The following is a 19,586-nucleotide window of genomic DNA, read 5'->3' as shown; positions in this document are numbered from 1 at the left end:
GAGTTTATCTTGGGAATCATGTATAGATATTTGACACGTAACTGTGCTAATATTTTGTGGTCCCCTACACACACCTAAAATGATCTTACAGGAGCCCAAGATGTTGTGGCACCCTGCTTGAGAATCACTGCCTTAGCCACAGTCAGAGACAGGAAAATTCCATCATGAAGCATCAGCAACTTCAGCTTCCTTGTTGGCAGATACCACAATGCCCTGGAAACATTTAGATAAATTGGTTTATTTTTGCAATTTAACCACCTTCTTCCCATATCAGGGTCCTCTTCCCGCTAGACATTGTTCAGATAAAAATATATATTTTGGAGGGAACTGCAAGAAAGAGGTGGCCTCAGAACTTGTAGGGGGCAAGGGCAAGTTCTTTCCTTGATATACATTGTCTAAGAGCACCCCTTTGTTAGTCGTCTTGCCTCTGGAGCCTCCTTGCTGGCTGGGAATGGCTTCAGAGAAGGGTTTGTCTTTCCTCTGTCAGAGGGAGATGAGAGATGACAGAAGAACAAGAACCCCCTGTTTAGAAAGGATTAATGGAATTAGCACTTCAAGCCAGGTGATTTTCCCCCTTCCACTAAAATGGCCCCATGATGCAAGGTGTCAGTTCCCAGCTATGCCCATACAATGGCTGTACCTTCCTACAAGGTACCTCCTGGGAGACACTTAGCACTCTGTGGGTGCAGCTACACAAGATGCTTTACTGCACAGTAGGACAGTTTATTATGCAATAAGTGTGTGAGTCTACATGTGCACACATTTACTGCACAGTAAACTGCTCTAATAGCAAGTAAATTCGCTACCTGCAAATGCAAGTAGCAAATTTACTTGCAATTAGTTACTGCACAGTAGTGCTTGTGTAGATGCCTGACTGGGAGCAAATGTGCTCCTGGTCAGCTGGGCAGCAACGGGTGGGACATTGCTCCCTGCTGCTGGGGTGGGGAATATGTGCCCCTTCCCTAGCAACAGAGAACTACCAGCCCCCTGCTCCAAGATTGCGATCAGGGAGTAGGGGCTGAGAGATCCCTATCTCCCAGCTCCTGCTTCACCATTGCAATCAGGGAGCAAGGGGGTGGGAAATCTTTATCTCCCAGTGCCAGCTCTGTGGTCATGGGGCCAGCCCAAGCCCCAAGACTGTGGGGCTCAGGTTGGGAGATAAGGATCTCCCAGCACCCACTCCCCAGTCATGGAGCAGGAGCTGGGAGCTCCCTGCTGGGAGGGGCTGCCTAGCCCTGTGATTGGAGAGCTGGGTGAGGAACAGATGTGGAGCTGGGCAGGGAACAGCTCTCCACTACCCATTCCATGATTATGGGGTGGGCCCAGGAAACTGTCCCAGCCAGGAGCAGGTCCCAGCCCTGCACCCCAATTGTCCAAAAAAGGTGTGGGGCTTGGAAAGTGCTGCAGGGGAGGTACAGGTCCCACCCCGCTGCCTTGATCTGCTGGTGGGGCCGCCATCCACTAGTGGGAATCCCCACCCACCCAGGAGCTCACTGCTAGCTATCCCACTGGCAGATCAGGGCAGGGGTGTGGTTCCTGCAGCTCTTTCCAAGTCTCTTGGCTCTAATGAGGGAGCTGGGACCAGGAGCTCCCTGCTGCCAGGGCATGGGGACATTGTCCCTGCCCTTTCCCGGGTTATATACTTGCAACTTTTTTTTTTTAGTTTTGTATAATAAAGGTCTACAAAGTGAAAACAAAAAAAAACCCAAACACCCCCCCCCCCACAGTCTTTTTGTCTATGAATTACTTCCATATAAGGAAAAAGTAAAAACACTGTAAATATTTTACATGTAATGATATAGTATTAATACACTAAATAATGTCCCTACCCCCACCAGGAGATGGCTGTCTCCTGGTCCCATGCTCCCTGCCAGCCCCTGGGCTAGCATTCAGGGGGAGCCTAGAGCTCCCCCTGGCTGGTGCAGGGGGCTGGTGCAGGGCTGGCCAGGGTGGGAACAGACTGCTGTCATGAGCAGCAAATCTTCTCCTGAGTCCTTACATATGTAGACACCTGCCTGGGAGCATTTACCTGTGAGTTGTTTACTCATGAGTAAACTGCTCCTGGATCAAATGCACATGCAGACACACCCACTGGGACTAGGCATAAAGTAACAGAAGAACAGTTTCCATTGTGTTGGTCTCTTAGTTCTCCAGAGCCATTCTAGCACTCAGAATTTGTTTTCCACCTCAGAGGCTCTTTCACCTCAAAGCCTCAGAGTAGCAGGCCAGCTGTGCCTGTCCCTGATGAGATGCCTGAGAGCTTTACATGAACATCAACATCATATCATGAAATAAATATCAAACTATTACTAGCTGCAGGCTGAAGGATATATACATGTCAAGAGAGACAAAGCTTCCAGGGTTTCTTCCTTCCTCAATTGCCCTCCGTTGCAGCTGCTCTTTGCTGTGCTCAGTGGCCTCATTTCTGTTGCACTGAGACTTCTCTCAAACAGTATACATTTTCTTTGTCCTGTACCAGGCTACTCAGAGGAGCGGCATCTACTAGGGCTGTGCAAAATGTTACTAGGTCTTTCGTTTCGAAGCTGTTTTGAAGCTGTTTCGACACATTTCGAACTCGAACCAGCAAAATTGAAATGAAACAAAAGCCTTCAAAACAGCTTTGAAATGTTTTGAAAGTTTCAAAACGTTTAGAGTTTGGAAGCCAGGCTTGCTGCCCCTAAACAAACTAAGGCGAGGGAGGGGGAAGGGGGCCGGGGAAAGGACTTCTTTGGTATTAACATCTAGCTCCCTGTTTGATTCTCCAGTTCTCTGATCGCTTCCCCCAGCTCTCTGATCATTTCCCCAGCACTTCCCAGGGGGTGCGGGAAACTGCAGCAGCAGCCTTCTGAAACCAAGCATGCAGATCCGGGGGCCCGGACCCCCCAGGAAGAGCTGGGGAAATGATCAGAGAGCTGGGGGAATCCAACTGGGGGCTGGAGGAATGTTCAGGTCCCTGAAAATTCCCCCAGTTCTCAATTGGATTCCCCAGCTCCCAGATCTTTTCTCCAGCTCTATGATCACTTCCTCCAGCTCTTCCCAGGGGGGGCACAAGCCCCCAGATGATGCAAGATGACAGCAGGCTACTGCTACCAGCTGGGACAGCTGTTCAGACCATGCTGAATGCCAGGAAGACTGGTGCTGCTGCTGGCCCCAGCAGGCAGCAGCAGCCTGCTGCCATCCCGTTCGCAGATCTGGGGGGAGCCATGCCTTCTGGGAAGGGTCTGGCACAGCCCTGCAGCCCTCCCGGGGAGTGCAGGCCCCTGGATCTGTGCATGGGATGGCAGCATGCTGCTGCTCCTGGCTGAGGACAGCGGCAGCACCAATCTTCCTGGCGCTTGGCGATCGCTGCGCTGAGCGGCAGTCCCAGCCAGCAGCAGCAGCTTGCTATCATCTCGTGCACAGATCCAGGAGCCTGCACTCCCCGGGAAGAGTCTGGCACAGCCCTGCAGCCCTCCTGGGAGGCACGGGCCCCCAGATCTGCGTGTGGCAGCAGGGTGCCGCTGCCAGCAAGTGATATGAGTTTTGCTTTGAACTGTTTGAAGTGCAGTTTCCCAGAAACCCATGAACCTTATTTCCTTGAAATGTGGCAGGCTTCAAGCCCTCAGTCCTGTAATTTTCATCTGAATCAGGCGCAAAATGACAAAATTATAGGCATTTTCATGATTCCCCATTATAGCCTAGGGGTGAAATGTCGAAACACCGTTGAAAGAGTGAAACAGTTTCAATGAAACAAAGCAAAACAATGCTTCAAAACAGCTAAATGAAACACTGTCCCTTTGAAATGGTGAAATGGAAGTCAAAACGAAACGGTGCTGTTTTGTACAGCCCTACCATCTACCTGGCAAATTTCTTTATGTCCTAGGCTAAGATGGCAATAATGAAGAACTGCAATAAATGTGTTGCAGGGGCCTCCTTCAAGATGCATCCATCTGAGATGCCCTCATGTCCGTTGTCCACCTGTGACTTAGGTTTGAGTTTGGGGACTTTGCTCTGAAGCACAAGAAGGACCTATTTTTAATGCACTGTTAAAGATTCATAGATTCATAGATGTTAGGGTCGGAAGGGACCTCAATAGATCATCGAGTCCGACCCCCTGCATAGGCAGGAAAGAGTGCTGGGTTTAGATGAACCCAGCTAGATGCCTATCTAATCTCCTCTTGAAGACCCCCAGGGTAGGGCAGAGCACCACCTCCCTAGGGAGCCCATTTCAGACTTTGGCCACTCTAACTGTGAAGAAGTTCTTCCTAATGTCCAGTCTAAATCTGCTCTCTGCTAGCTTGTGGCCATTATTTCTTGTAACCCCCGGGGGCGCCTTGGTGAGTAGAGCCTCACCAATTCCCTTCTGTGCCGCCATGATGAACTTATAGGCAGCCACAAGGTCGCCTCTCAACCTTCTCTTGCGGAGGCTGAAGAGGTCCAGGTGCCTTAGTCTCTGCTCATAGGGCTTGGTCTGCAAGCCCTTAACCATATGAGTGGCCCTTCTCTGGACCCTCTCCAGGTTATCCACATCCCTCTTGAATTGTGGCGCCCAGAATTGCACGCAGTACTCCAACTGCAGTCTGACCAGCGCCCGATAGAGGGGAAGTATCACCTCCTTGGTTCTGTTCGTCATGCATCTGCTGATGCACAATAAAGTGCCATTAGCTTTTCTGATGACTTCGTCACACTGACGACTTGTGTTCATCTTGGAGTCCGCTAGGACTCCAAGATCCCTTTCCGCTTCTGTGCCTCCAAGCAGGTCATTTCCTAGGCTGTAGGTGTGCTGGACATTTTTCCTCTCTAGGTGCAGCACTTTGCATTTCTCCTTGTTGAATTGAATTCTGTTGTTTTCCGCCCATATGTCCAACATGTCCAGGTCTGCTTGTAGTTGTTCCCTGACTTCAGTGTGTCCACTTCTCCCCACAGTTTTGTGTCATCCGCAAACTTGGACAGAGTACACTTCACTCCCTCGTCCAAGTCGCTGATGAAGACATTGAAGAGTATCGGTCCAAGGACCGAGCGCTGCAGGACCCCACTGCCCACACCCTTCCAGGTCGATACTGAGCCATCCACTATGACTCTCTGGATATGACCCTCTAGCCAATTCACCACCCACCAGACTGTGTAGTCATCCAAGTGACAGCCTCTTAACTTGTTCACCAGTGTGGGGTGGGATACCATATCAAAGACCTTCCTGAAGTCTAAGTAAATGATGTCAGCTCCTACTCCTGCATCCAGGTGTTTTGTAACCTGGTCATAAAAAGAGACTAGATTAGTCAGGCATGATCTACCTGCTACAAACCCATGCTGGTTGCCCCTCAGCATAACTTTTCCTGCCGGGCTCTCGCAAATGTGAGCCTTGATAATTTTTCAAAGACTTTGCCTAGGATGGAGGTGAGACTGACTGGCCTATAGTTGCCTGGGTCCTCCTTCCTCCCCTTCTTGAAAATGGGGACCACATTGCCCCTTTTCCAGTCGTCCGGGACCTGGCCCGTGCGCCATGAGTGTTCAAATATTCCCGCCAGTGGCTGTGCAATGACGTCAGCCAGTGCCTTCAGCACCCTCAGATGGAGCTCATCCAGGCCTGCTGACTTAAACGCATCCAGTTCCTCCAAGTGCCTCTGCACCATCTCAGGGTCTACGCTTGGTAGTCTGGCGCCCTACTGCTGCCGCTGCCTCTCTACAATCCCAGTGAGAGACTTGTCTTGCCCCTCACTTAGGAACACTGAGGCAAAGAACTCATTGAGTTCTCAAGATGGGCAGAGGGTCATGAGAGTGTGACTATGACTCATGGAAATGGAAAAGATAAGTTTTCATTCATTACTTAGGGTTCAGTGCTAACTGATGAAGCTTTCCTGGCCAGCCTTTTCTGGGGTTCTATACTTGCAACTTTTTTTTTTTTTTTTAGTTTTTTATAATAACGTTCTAAAAAGTGAAAACAACATAATACACAAACAATCCCACAAAGTCCTTTTATCTATGAATGACTTCCATATAAGGAAAAAATAAAAAACTGTAAATATTTTACATATATAGTATTAATACACTAAATATAAAATCTCATAGAAGTAATATGGCTTGTTATCACATCCTTATGTGATGTCACATCTTTAAAAAAAACCCTGTGATAAGGCAGACTAGATATATAATGTAAAATTTATAAAACTAGAAGCATTTCTTCTAAAAAAAATTTCTCATGTCTGTTAGTGTTCTCTAGTGCAATCAACTCTGAACAATATTTTTACTTTAACTAGAACCCTTCTTGTGATGCTGGTTTTAATGAAATATAATCCCACACCCTCTTCTTCCTCTGCTCCACCACTAACTTTTAGGAAATAAATTGAATTTCATAGGTTTCTGAGGTTGTTAAGAGTGACCTTTTTTATAACACAGGCCAGAACATTTCACCCCAAGGTTTTTGCATCAAACCAACAGGTTGTGATTGAACTAGAGCATTTATTGCAGTCAGACCTGTGATTTTCACACCATAACCTACCTGTGTCAATACAGAAAAAAAAGACTGTTTTCAAGATATTTTATATTCCCTAGAGTGTTTGCTTTTTAATGGGCAACACATCAGTTACCCTTTGTTAAAAGGACTTTCTCTCCTACTGCACACATATCCTAAAAGCTCAGAGAACCTGCTCTGTGCTCACCCTAACCTGTACATTGACATACCTTTTGACTTGACCACAATCTCCAGAAAGGAATGAATGGCTCAGAATTTGTTAAAATATGAATTTTTATTTGTCTGAAGTTCAAGAGAGTGTGTAGATTGGAGTGGCAGAGTGATCTCATTCAGTGAAGAAGCCATACAATCCCATATTGTGTGTTATATCAGGAGATTAATACATAGTTGGAAGAATTCTCCGTATCCACTCAGATCCTTTGTCTTGTTCATCATCCAGTGTGACCTCTTCTCTATTAATTTTTTCATTTAATTTCCTTGTTTAAAAAAACATTTTCACTTGCTTTAACTTATTGAAAAAGCCATAAGCTGAAAAAAGTCGCAGGATTCAAAAATCCTGCCAGTTAGAATGGGCAAGTTAGGTTTCCAGCAAAGGTTGAAAAATACAATTCAGAGATACGAACAGGCATTGAACATTGCACCAGAAAAGCATTTGAAACACAAATTTCAGAGAGAGAGAGAGAGAGAGAGAGAGAGAGAAAGATCACAGTTTCCATAAGAAATCCCTTAAGAAGGTCATTAACAGATAGTCAAAAAAGAAAATAAAGTTAAAAAAGGGGATTTTTTCTCTATTTACAGCTGCAATCATAGGAGAAATAACAGGATTGTCATGCATGCGTTAAACTGCTGCCAGCTATGTTCTTTCTCATACTAAAGGGAGTCTTACAAGTTGAAAAACAAAACAGAACAGGCAACATAGAAGTATATTCAATCTGAGGCAGTGGAATGAGGGTGTCTCGCATTTTGTTGGAGTATATTTTTCACTGTGATGGACTGCTTTGGCCTTTTGCTCAAGCAACCTTGCTACAACCCCCATCAGACACCAGCACTGCAGCTAAACAATTGGCTGGTGTCACCACCTTGAAATCAGATATTGACCAATGGGGAAGAAAGGGTCAATGGACACTGAGAATCTAAGTGATGTCCATGACAGTCTAAATGATTTTGAATGACCAAATACCAGCTGACAGGACACTAGGAATAAGCCTTGGTGACTTGAAAATACTGCTGCCTATGCTGTAGATTAAAAGGACATCTCAACTTGAAATGTAATTCATTACCAGAAACATGATGAAAATTAACCCTGTGCCTGACCCTATCCCCAGGTTCTTGTGGTTTTACGATCACATTATTCTTATTCCTGTTATTACATGTGTTTTCCTCCTATCTCTCTGTAGGAAAGATGGGGGAAGAAAAGGGAGAATCAAGAGACAGAAGGAAAACTGACTACATATGTTGTCAAAGGTAAAAATCAGTCAACTGTCAGACAGAAATCAGGTTTTCAAGTTGACAGTCCTTTTAAAGGGGTGTTTAAGAGCCATAATTAATACCTGTCAAAGAGCCTTACTTCTTGTTTCAGTCCATGTAGCAAGGTCATTCCCCCAGGCAGTAAAGAACCTCAGATCTAACTATAGAATATTACATAATTGAGAAGTAAGAGGGGCTAAATGGGACTCACAACTGAAAAGTTTGACAGAGAACACTTCTCAATAAGCAAGACTCTTCTTTAACCATTATTAGTTTCCTTTTTGTGTGATATGCTGTATTTGCAAAAAAGCCTTAGGCAGAGGCCACTTCACCAGCAGAGAATCCAGGCTTTATTCCTTAAGGCATTAAATTTTATATACCATGTGCACAGCAATCACTGCTCTCCAGAGAAGCTACACACATATACCTGAAGAAAATGTAACTTCATCATTTGCTACTGGTGGGGTTTTTTTGTGTGTTTTTGGTTTTTTTCTCAAGATAACTTCTGGGTCATTTCTAGCTACACTAAGTGGTTGCATCTTTGAACACAGAAGCCATAGCATAAAATGTCCTGTGGTGTGAGGGAGGGGACTTGGAAGCTGACAATGCAAATGGAGCACAATATACACTCATTTTATGTGACAGACTGGGAAACCAAGGAAAAGCAGCTAAGTTAAGGCAGGTCACCACAGCAAGAGGACCAACAGTTCTTCACTTATAATGGGATAGCTACATAATGTACATCCTATGTGTTCATGCAACTAGCACTAGGACCTGTTTCTGGCATATCCTGCACCAGAGTAAGATCATGTTTTGCTCCAGGAGGGAGATAGCAAATGTCTCACTTGCAGCGTTCACTGCTGTAACTAGTGTTCAGGTTCATATTGGAGAACTAGACAAATGGGCACCTGCCTACTTGGCCAGCAGCTGTCTTGGGTAATAGGCCCAGTCTGCTCTCACTGAGGTGTAACTGGCTATAGGGTGCAGGCTATATTGAGGAGTTGCAAAGCAGCTCTCCCCTTGGCCACAGCCAGGACTGCTCCTGCCCCCAACTCTGATGGTGCAGGAGCTTTTGGATTCCTGGACCAACTGTTACAGCACCATTAAGCCTTAAGTTCCCTCCAATTCCACCTTCCCTTCAGGTATCCAGTTCCCTCCCATCCTTCCTCTAAGAGTCAGATTGCATAAGCAGCTACTGTCCAGGAGCCTAGAGAAGCTTGAGTGATTGGATCTGAAGCTTAGGCATGGGCTTCTTGGGTGGGTAAGAAAGGAAATGAATGAAAAGGGCTGGGAGTAGAGAAGGGATTGAAGGGGAGGGGAGAAAGGGAAGGGAGAGAGGAACAGAAAGAATAGAAGCCAGAATGAGGAAAACAAGAAGAGAAAACAGAAGTAGAGAAAATGGAGAACATAAAACCTGGGATTTGATGGAGGCCAAGGACCATCAGTCCCAAGTTTTATGTTCTCCATTTTCTCTGCTTCTGTCTTCTCTTCTTTTAGAAGAGATAGAACAGGGCAGATTTTTCAACAACAAGCATACATTGTAAAGCAGATGTGCCTGAAGGGGCAGAGTTGACTAACTCAGCAAAAGGCCAATAAGTGGCCTGTCACTACAGTCATGGTACCTGCAGGAAACAACTCTGGCAGGATTGCATGGGAGGGGCCTCCTTGCTTTACTGGCTTATTCTGAGTCAATCAGACATGCTAATGGCACTACCATGCCAGCACAGTTTCCTTCTCTGTGTACACATATCTAGGGCCACTAGCCAAAGGCATGATGCATCTGCTTCTGTTTCTGGATATTCATAAGGGCTTTGAAGTCTGCTCCCAGCTGTCTACCTGTCTGTCCTACATGGTCCAGGCCCCCAACCAGTGAAGCCGCTCATACGTTCCCAAGCATTTAGCAACCACATCTCTTCTCTCTGTCTTTCTTCCCAGCCTTGACAAGAAAGAGGTTGATCAGTATAAGGGATATAGTTTTCCTTTTGTGTGTGCGCCTTTGATATACACATGGTTTGCACTCTTCAAAGTTCCAGGGAAGAAGATAGAAACTGGCTTCCTGTGCCTAGCTACAACGATCTCTTTGTACACTTCCAGGAAGAGAAGAAATACAACTGACTCTGTGTCTGGCTGGAGTGGAAACTTCATACAATACCCTTCACTGAAAAAAAAAAGAAATGGAACCCAGTTCTGTATTTAGCTACAGAGCACTCTGGCTGCAACCCCCAGGACAGTTCTAGACCCCTGACATGCAGGGTAACATAGGTCCTGCAAGAGATGGCTTTGAGCAGACTTTGCCCACCCAAGTATATTCTGAAGTCTTAGCTACTGTCAGCAGGTAGATTGGCCCTGCATATAATTTGGCTAACTGCATTTTTGAGAGGAGTAATTGCATTCAGCACTGAGGACATTTGAAAATCATGCTGCCTCCCTGATAACATCCCAGTGTCTGTGTTGGTAATAAATGGGCAGCATCAATAAAAATTGTATCCTGTGTTAGTAGGTTTTCTTGACAGGTGCTTGGCAGCCCTTCTGTCAGTGTCCTTGGTACCAAGCAACAATCCATTAGTGAGCCACAAATACAGATTGGCTTCTATGTCCCCTGCCCCCTCACTTGGGAAAATTGTGGACACTCTGAGAGGGACCTGGATCTTTCTCTGCCCTGGTTTTATGCAGATTTAACTACTTAGCTAAGAGAAAATTAGAACAACAGACATTTTCTCTGCTCCAGAATGATGTTTTTTAACTTTTAAAAACAAAGTTTGCAAGCCACAACCGCCCCCCTCACCTGAATACTTGGCTGACTGAACACTAAATAGGTCAAATACTAAATATTTATACCTTGGAGCAGTCAAGGTATTGACTATTAACAGAGCTATTGACTCTTGCCAAAATGCCTTCAGGAGCAGTTTAGCTCAACACAGCAAGTATTGTTTTACTTCAGCATTAATAAAGAGTTTAAGTTTCCATGAAAGCTCATATGTTCAAGGCTCAGCCTTCCCCAGTCTCTGGAGATCACAAAGGATTCTGGGAAATGTAGTTCACTGCTGCCTCCTCCTGCCTCCTTCACTTTCCAGTCTGGATAATGGATACACAGTGGGAGATTATTTTATTTAGGGGTCGGTGTGAACTCAGGGTCACCTGAGGTGTTGGACAAAAAGGGGAAACCCACTGAGAAGCTCTTGGCATGTGACTGCATAATTTCATTGCTCTGTTCTGTGTGAGCAGACACAGAGTAGCAAGAGAAACCCTTAGGGCTTTTACATGGTGCATCAGAACAGACTCATTTAATTGAGTCTGCTGGAGCGTGGTAATTAGCACGCTCCAGCAGACTTGTGTCACATGTATAAGCATCCCTGTGCTGAAAAATGGTGGTGGGGTGCTTTAAACTAAAGCTGGTTCAACGAGCTTTAGTTCAAAGCTCCCTACTGCCATTTTTCAGTGGGGGATGCTGAAAGAAGTGATGCTCCTGGCATTTCAATTAGTATGGTTCTTGGAGTCTTGCTAATTAAAGCACCCCCGTCTCTGCCTGTCTTAGTCTCTCCAGTAGGCATCATCCAGACAGCCTAAATCAGTTCAGTGCTCCATGCCAGTTCACAAAGAAAGGGACTAGTTTAGCATGGCTTTCCCTCTTACACTGCTTTCCCTTTTCTTGAGTTATCCTGAAGTAGGAATATGGCTTTAAGAAACAATTTCCCTTAACAGCTCTTCCTTTCAGATAACATCATCCCTCAAGCAGGGCTATCCCTTAATGTTCCTCTCTCTTAAGTAGTCCTATCCTTTTAAAGTGCCCCTTCCTTTAATGGCATTATATATTAAAGTCCTTTTAACAATGTTATCCCTTAAGTATGACTAGTTCTGTAAAAGTTATTTTCTAAAGCAGTTACCCCTTTCAACAGCTCTGCCCCTTCAATAGGTTTATCCTTTTAGTAGATCTATCCCTAATAAAATAATTTCCCAGTAAAGCTCCTTTAACTTCCTATTGGCCTTGCTATATATATATATATATATATGGGGCAATACTTTGGGTATTAGGCTTTAAGGTGGCATTTCCCCCAAGCACCCTGGAGTGAGGATCTTCAAAGAACAGAGGTTCTCACCACTTTAAATGCCTCAGAGTAAGAACCCACCCCCCCAGTTTAAGTGAGACATATATATCCATGTCTGTCTACAAGTACATCCAGCAGGTCCTCTATGGCCTTGTGGAAGAGCCACAGATGATGATGGGACAAAGCTAGGAGCATGATGAGAGCAAAGGAAATCATGCCAACTGGTAGAAAATAGATATTTCTTATGCACATGAAACAGACTAGAGTTCAGAACTAGTGTGTGACCCTGTTTGTGTGGACAACTAATAGTTGTGGACAGAAAGAATAAGGAAACCCTGTTGTGAACAGTATCGGAATGGACTGGGGAAGGGTCATCCCCTCACTTCTGCTCAGCAAGCTCTGACTGTGAATGGGTCACAACGTGCAAACCATCATGTGTGTTTCTAAAATCTACTTATTGGTATTACTGAATTTTTTTCCTGCTGAGCTCAGGGTAGTGAGGAAGGTCACCACGTCATAACTCTCTGTCAAGGTTTAGTTGTTAATATTTGCTCTTAGATGTTCAAGAAGCCCTTTCAGTGTGGGTGATGGGAAAAGCAGTGAACTAAATGCCTTGCTATCAGAGAGAACATAATCAAAGACAGTCTAAACCACTCTCTGGATAAACGACAACACTAACATGATGTTTGCTACCATCACTTCAATGCTGCCTGTTTACTTGATATACCAGTCAGGAAAAAATGTCAATAGAATCATTTTCCATTGCAGTTCTTGCAAATCAAAACCTCTCATAAAGCTGGGCTGATTTTGCAGCTCTATTATTTCAGAGGAAAACAAAGGGGCTAAAAAGCTATGGTAAAATAATTTCAACCTTTTTACATTTCCTTTGAAAAGAATTTTTATCTTAGATTTATTATTTTGGATTATGTTACATTTTACAATGGACAATTTTAAAATGTCAAAATTGAAGCAAGTCATTTTGACAATCCTGAAATAATACATGCAAATGTTCTTGCTGAGAGAATTTCATAATGTTGGAATTTGGATCCTAAATGGAAAGAAAACAGATTTTGGAATTCACTGTGAAACAACATTTCCATTCTTCAGAAAGCTGCAGTTACATCCTGTGTCTCTCCTCTTTTAGATTGAAAATGCTTCAGGGTGAAGACTTTCTGTAGCCCTGAGTCCACCACAGTGGGAACCCTTGACATTATTCTATACATTATCAAGAATTTAGTATTAGGATAAGGTCTTATCTGGAGTTTTTAGAAATGGAAGTTGATGAACAACTTAGTGCTAGCTGAAAGGAAATGTCTCTATGTCTCTTTTAGAAAAAAAACAACTTTGTCTGTTCCCTGATATCAGCTAGCAGTGGGTGTTAAACCATTGATTTATAAGTATCTTCCCAAAATTCTTCTTCACATGGGAGTAATATTACACATCTTGTTTGGGTTTATTTTAACTAAAGGATGTTTGTCACTTTGCCTCCAGCTGGCATTCAGCAATACAAATCAATGCCAGGTTTTTGTGTGAATGAATGAGGCATTCACTTTATACAACCTTAGATCCTAAAAGTGAACAATTTATCAGGCAGATACCTAAGGTCTGAGGGTAATACACAAGGGCAACATGATATCACATGCCTAGGCCCAGCTACTCACTTCTGTACTTACAAATTGTTCTATAGGAATAGTTGCTAGGTATTGAGAAAACATGAGTTTGGAAGAATTTGTGCAGGGCACAGGTAGGAAATTATTCTGAAAGTTGAGGAGGAAACAGATAAGAACAATGCATATTTAGTAATGGTTTTGAGAAGTTAACTCAGAGACTTTTATCAGTTACCTTGTCTAACCCATGGAACAAGTAAAACATTAGATATGAAAGCAGCAAGCTACCTTTACCAGGTAGAACAGGAAAGGGTGCCAGTGACTCGGTAGGTGATGCTCCTCCCTGAGTGTCACCACAGACCTGGTGCCTGGAGGTGGATATTAGATAGGCAAGGGGGTCACTATACTGCTGTAGGGACCAAGTTTCAGATGGTAAGTACTGGCTAATGAGATACGTTTGTTGTTTTTGGTTTGTATAACCCAGGTATTTGTTTTTTAAATAATTCAGAGAGCGTTGCATTCAACAACCATGAAAAAATGTACAACAAGTACAGCTTTCATTGGTAAGAACCCCCCATAAAGAAATATTAGGCAAAGGAATCTCTGCCACCTGTGTCAGAATGGATTAAGGAGAATGTATGTATCCCATTAGTTCGTGTTGCTTTCCTACGCTGAGGTTATTCAGAGACAGCAATGTTGCGGGGCCAATATTGAAACTTGCATTCAATACAATTCCTTTTGTAAACACAATATACTCATTATTACTGTTTTATTGTGTTTTTAAAGGGTTTCTATTTCATTCACTTAAGCCTGAGTATTATAGAACCATGAATGTTTTATGAGATAACCTAGACAAAGTGTATTTAAGAAAATGACATAGAAGTATTTTCCAAAAGAAACAAACAAAACATGTCCATTAAAAATCCTGTTAGCAGTTACCACCCATGGAGTCAGAGTAGAAGAGTTTGTAGTAGTGATGATGTTATCTCCAGGGCATGTTAAATTAGCAGTGTTCAGAATATTAATGCTAATACCTATATCCTGGCAAACTTCACAACTTGGAGGGGCTCAGCAGTCTCAGTGGAATGTGACATTCACCTGCAGCTTTTCTGAACTGTGCTACAGCATAGCCATTCAAAGCAAAACAGACCAGAAGCTTGTGCTGCACTGGTGGGTGAGGTGCACCCTAGGGAGGGTGATGCCAGGTCTCTGGGATGAAAGGCACTGTAGGAAAGTCACATGCTGTTGGGGGCAGGCGGGGGGAGGGGGGGGCGGCTGTGTGCTCTGTTCTTGGATGGAAGGGAGCATGGAATTGTAGATGTCACATTACCCCACAAGGCTTGTGGAGGGAGTCCTGCCCCTGCAGCATGCAGAACTAGCCACCTCTGGAGACATGGATATTAACTCAGATGGAGCATGGGTCTGATCTAGTCCTGAGGTTCCTGCACTCCTGTCCCAGAAGTTGTAACAAGACAGTTAACTGTTCTGCTGCAGTCACCAGAAGGCACAGGAGTGGTCTGGCTGCCAGGGCATCTGTGAACAAGATCTTGTTTACTCAAGTAAGGATTACACAATAGACCACAACAAATCTTTCCCTGGGCCCTTCCTCTCTGATCCTGCCATCCTGGTGAATATTCCAGGTGGGGCACACCCTCTATCCATGAAGGGTGAGACTGGCCCCTTACGCAGAGGTCCAGAATGTTGCAAATGTACATGTACATCCCACTTGATCCTTCCAGGGGGGGCACATGTGTCTCATGCTGATCACTTGCTTAGTAGTCAGCTTCATCCAAAATGCCCCATTGCAGAATATGAGAGGACTAAGTTGAAGCTGATACATGATCATTATGCACAGGAAGGAGGTCATTACAGCAGCCCACAGAGCAGGACTCGTAGCAACCTCCTCCAAAAAAGAAACCATGGGGTTGCACTGGGGTGAAGGAAAGTGACACAGATTGATCAGTACTGCTGGTAGAGAAAACAAGAGTTTACCAGATACAACATGAAATGCCCTGTGTTAGGACAGCATATCCATGTCTGGACACCAGTGAGGGAAGTAGGAGGAGAAATGCACAGATGGGATCTCAGTATCTCAGCCCTGCTGTTGGGGAAGATGAGGTTGTCATTAGGTCCCTGTAAATGGGGCAGTTGCAAAGGGCTAAGAGCCTCTCTCCAGGGCTTTCTCCCCTCACTTACATGGATTTTAGTGATAACAGAATCAAGAACTTCACATATTAAATATTAAAAGTGCCTTTTCAAAGAGCCTGATTTTACAGTTTCAGTGCTTCAGACATGGTTTTGGGTATCCTCACTCCCACGGATTTCACCAGACACAGAGTACTCAAGAGCCCTTCAGTTTAAGGCCTATTGTTCTTCCCCCGGCCAACTCTCTATCACTCTTGCTCCCAAGTCAGGATCGCCCCTTCCCTGAATCAAGACAGAAATGTATTCTTTTGTAGCCTGAGGTAACATCATTGTTGCTCTATAAAACTTGAAAGTCCAGCTGCTGTCACCTTCCTGGCTGAAGTTCATCCTCAGGCAATGAAAGAGAAGGCAGAGAAGGGTGCGATTTTGAGACATGGTTGCTAGGTAAGATGTGTTGGGAGTAGGGAGAGGAGAATGGAGGGCAATGGAGAGCAGGAAAAAGGGACTGAAGAAACAGAAAAAAAAACCCAACAACTAAAGCCACACATCAGAACACATATGCCACGTTAGCTTCTAACTTCCAAGGTTTAGGCAACCTTGGTTCTGCTCTGGTGTCTTGACTTAATAGGGACTTCAGTTGATGGTCTGTGTTTCTCTGTCTGACGGAAAGCACCTGAACCTGTAATATGACATTCTGGCCTACTAGAGGCCAGAACAGTGAAGAAACAAGCATTTCCTGCTTGATATTGTGCCTTCATAGGAAGATTCAACTAGAAAGAGATGCTCTTAAGATACTTCTACTGGGGGAGGTGGAAAGAGGAAGTAAGGCAGATGGTACAGCCAAGATGGAGAGTTGGCAGCCCTATAGGGATATACATGGCACTGTCATCTGTTTCACTATAGCTGAGGCTTCCTCCAGCCCATTAATCCTTAAAGTTGCATGACTGCCCTAGAATCACCTGTCTACAGTAAAATTAAGGGATGCAGCCTCTGCAGCTCCCTGAATCCAGGACAGCTCACCAACCAAGACAGCTGATACACTATGAATAAAGCTCATCATAAGGAATAACACTGAAAACCAATACAAATGGCAGGACATTTACAAAGCCCATTACATCCCTGAACACATGTTGCTAGGAGCATCTAAGCAAAGGGGACTGACGCACTGTGGCAGTCCATCTCAGGGCAGGAGGACACAGGAAAAATATACCATCAGGCCTCAGCAGAGCTTAGCATAGAATGAAAATGGTATGCAAGCAGCTTTCATTTCAGGGAGGATGAAGGGAGAGAGACAGGGTGAGGGGTGGCTTGGGAGGACGTCAGACTCACAATGTTAGAGGCACACTTTTTATGATCCTTTTGTCTTGATCATCATCACAAATTAATTAAAATGAATGAATAACGGATTAAATAAATACTACAGTTTTGATTACATTGATCTCATTCAAATTATAATTAAATTAATAGGCATAACAACTCAAATGGAGAAGAAAGCTCCAGAGAATTCCTGCCTGAATGGCGCTCACAGATGGAAGGTTTGTGTGGCTGGTTTTATTGTTTGGGGATCATTCCCTTGATAGCTGACTCCCGGTTTACGTATGTGGCCCAGTAGACCAAATTGAAAATGGCAAAGAGAACAGGAAAGACAATGCGGGACATCTTGTCCACTTTGCTGACACTGTTATAGGTCTTCTTGCTTTCAGGAGGCTTCTCCTCCATGCAGGGCACCTTGGGGGGCATGGTGGTGGCGGCGGCAGTGGCAGCAGCGCTCTTGGAGATTGTGGGCAGGCCGGGGTCCTTGGTGATGTTGAGGGCGTATGTTGTGCCCACAATATTGTAAGTGTTGTTGGTCTTCTTCACCAGTGCCACTGGCTCCTTTTTCTAGGGAAGGGAAAAGTGTACATTAGGCAATGTTAAGCTGTAAGGAGAACCTTTGCTCTCCTAGTTAACACCTCTGTACACAGGAGGAAAGCAGGTGACCCAAAAATATCAAGCAGATAGCATTGTGGAAGGGAAAGATGGACAGAATCCTCATCTTCTGTGAGTGATATTTACAAAGAGATACATAATTGAAGTACAACATATAATACTGTTACTCATGAGGTCTTCATCATTGACAGGGGCTATTAGACATTACTACAATTTAAATAATAATTGAAGTCAATGGCCAATTCTCAGTCCAGCTGGATTCCTTTAGCATCATTCCAGTGGCACAAACAAGCACATAAGCACATGCTTAGGTGGCAGCTGCCCAACATGGGGGAATTCTCAGCTGGGGAAGAGCCACCCTAGCTAGAGATATGCCAAGCAGGCCAAGGACAGGTGGAATTAATTTTCTCTTCAACTCAACTGACCTGACTGAGACTTATTGCTGCAGGAAGTATGATGTAGAAGAATCAGTTTCACTCAATTAAGACTTCTGGAAAAGAGCTTGGCTACAAATCTAGCCATACTTCCTGGACCATGAAATGGCAAGGTGGGCCAGTGGTGCTGACTAGGGGTGACTATGTTTGAATGTGTCTGGTGGAACAAAAATAAATGACCTTGAGATCTTGATTTATGGCATGATGTTGGTGCTTTCACAGTATGATGGTGATAATATACAATGACACTGCACCATGGTGTCATAATGCAATATCACATACCATATCACGGACTTGTGGACCAGCTGTGCTGCATAATATTATGTCATGTAGTGGGCCTTTTAAAGAGCCGTATAAGTTATATTTACAGGATGCAGGACAGACTTGGAACACTCAGGCTAGCCATGCATTTTCAAGAAGCTGGCAATTTCCTATCACTGAAGGAAGATTTAATTTCACTTCATGGATAGTGAGTGTTGATACTAGAAGATGTAAATCAAGGATGATAGGGCTAGACCAGATAAGAGCAAGGAGCAATGGTCTCAAGTTACAGCAAATTTAGGTTAGATATTAGGAAGAAACTCTCTCACCAGGAGGGTAGTAAAACACTGGAACAGACTATCCAGAGGTTGTGGAATATTCATCCTTGGAGGCTTTTAAGACCTGGCTAGACAAAGCCTTGGCTGGGATGATATGTTAGTTGGAGATGGTCCCGCTTGGAGCAGGGTGTGACAGAACACCCTTAAGGGCTGGAGCAGGGAGCTGCTAGGTGGCTGATGAGAGCGGCCATTTTGGGAGAGCTCTATTATAAAAGCAGAGCAGTTTGTGTTCAGCAGCTGGGGAGTAACATTTCTTAGTAGGGTTCCTGTTCCAGGAATATTTCAGAGGTAAGGGTGAGGCTATGGGGAAGGAGGAGTCCTAATAGGTCCTAGGCATGACCTAAAACTGGACCTTGCTGGAATAAGGAGACCTGGTGTTTCTGCCTGTGGTGGGGCAGGAACACTCAAATACCAGGACTGACAACCTCCCTGGTGTAAAGTTGGTTGGGGTGATGAAATCCCTGCCCCCACCTTTAGGTGGGTTACTAGGAGAGATGGGGGGGAAGGTAAGCTTATGAGAAGTGCTTGAGTCCCATGGGGTGTTGGACCCTGGAGTGGGCCAGGCGTGCTCAAAGAGGAGCACCTTGCCCAAGGGGGTGTAAGACCCCAGGTTTTGAGAGTTGCAGGGCAGAGTTGTGGTCCAGTTAAAGCTTGGGGAGAAGCAGCTGAGTCCTAAGGGGTGGAAGACCCCAGGCCCTAGTGTAAGAGGTGGAGTTGTGGCCCAAGAGAGGGGCCAGGAGTGAAGTAGGCCCATAGATGAGCAGTCACTCAGTCCCATTTGGGTGAGGGTCATGGGATGGGCCCAAAAGCCTGTGCCAGGCTTAATAATCATTTATCAACAAGGCATGGCAGGAGAGCAAGGTAGGCAGTTTGCCCAGAGACAGGGCCAGGGCCAGGGCCATACTAATACC

General features: G+C 44.8%; 1 protein-coding gene across 7 annotated transcripts in view; it reads right to left on the bottom strand.

Moving 5' to 3' along the window:
• The window catches only part of GABRA3 (gamma-aminobutyric acid type A receptor subunit alpha3), a 243,038-nt gene that overhangs the window by 20,843 nt on the left and 202,609 nt on the right, over positions 1 to 19,586 (bottom strand). For 5 of the 7 annotated variants that reach the window (XM_006273800.4, XM_059732684.1, XM_059732688.1 and 2 more), the window contains one exon: positions 6,704 to 17,594. The exons of 1 other annotated variant lie outside the window; for it this stretch is intronic. In XM_006273800.4, the coding sequence (XP_006273862.1) occupies positions 17,265 to 17,594 (330 nt within the window). In that variant the 3' untranslated portion in view covers positions 6,704 to 17,264. Of the gene's footprint in view, positions 1 to 6,703; positions 17,595 to 19,586 lie in introns of those variants that run through there. One more of the 7 variants, XM_059732686.1, reaches the window with a different exon arrangement.

The sequence above is a fragment of the Alligator mississippiensis genome, chromosome 8 (assembly GCF_030867095.1).
Source record: "Alligator mississippiensis isolate rAllMis1 chromosome 8, rAllMis1, whole genome shotgun sequence".
NCBI classification, from domain to species: Eukaryota; Metazoa; Chordata; order Crocodylia; family Alligatoridae; genus Alligator; species Alligator mississippiensis.
Note: the sequence above shows the minus strand (reverse complement) of the source record. Positions and strands in the feature narration are given on the sequence as shown.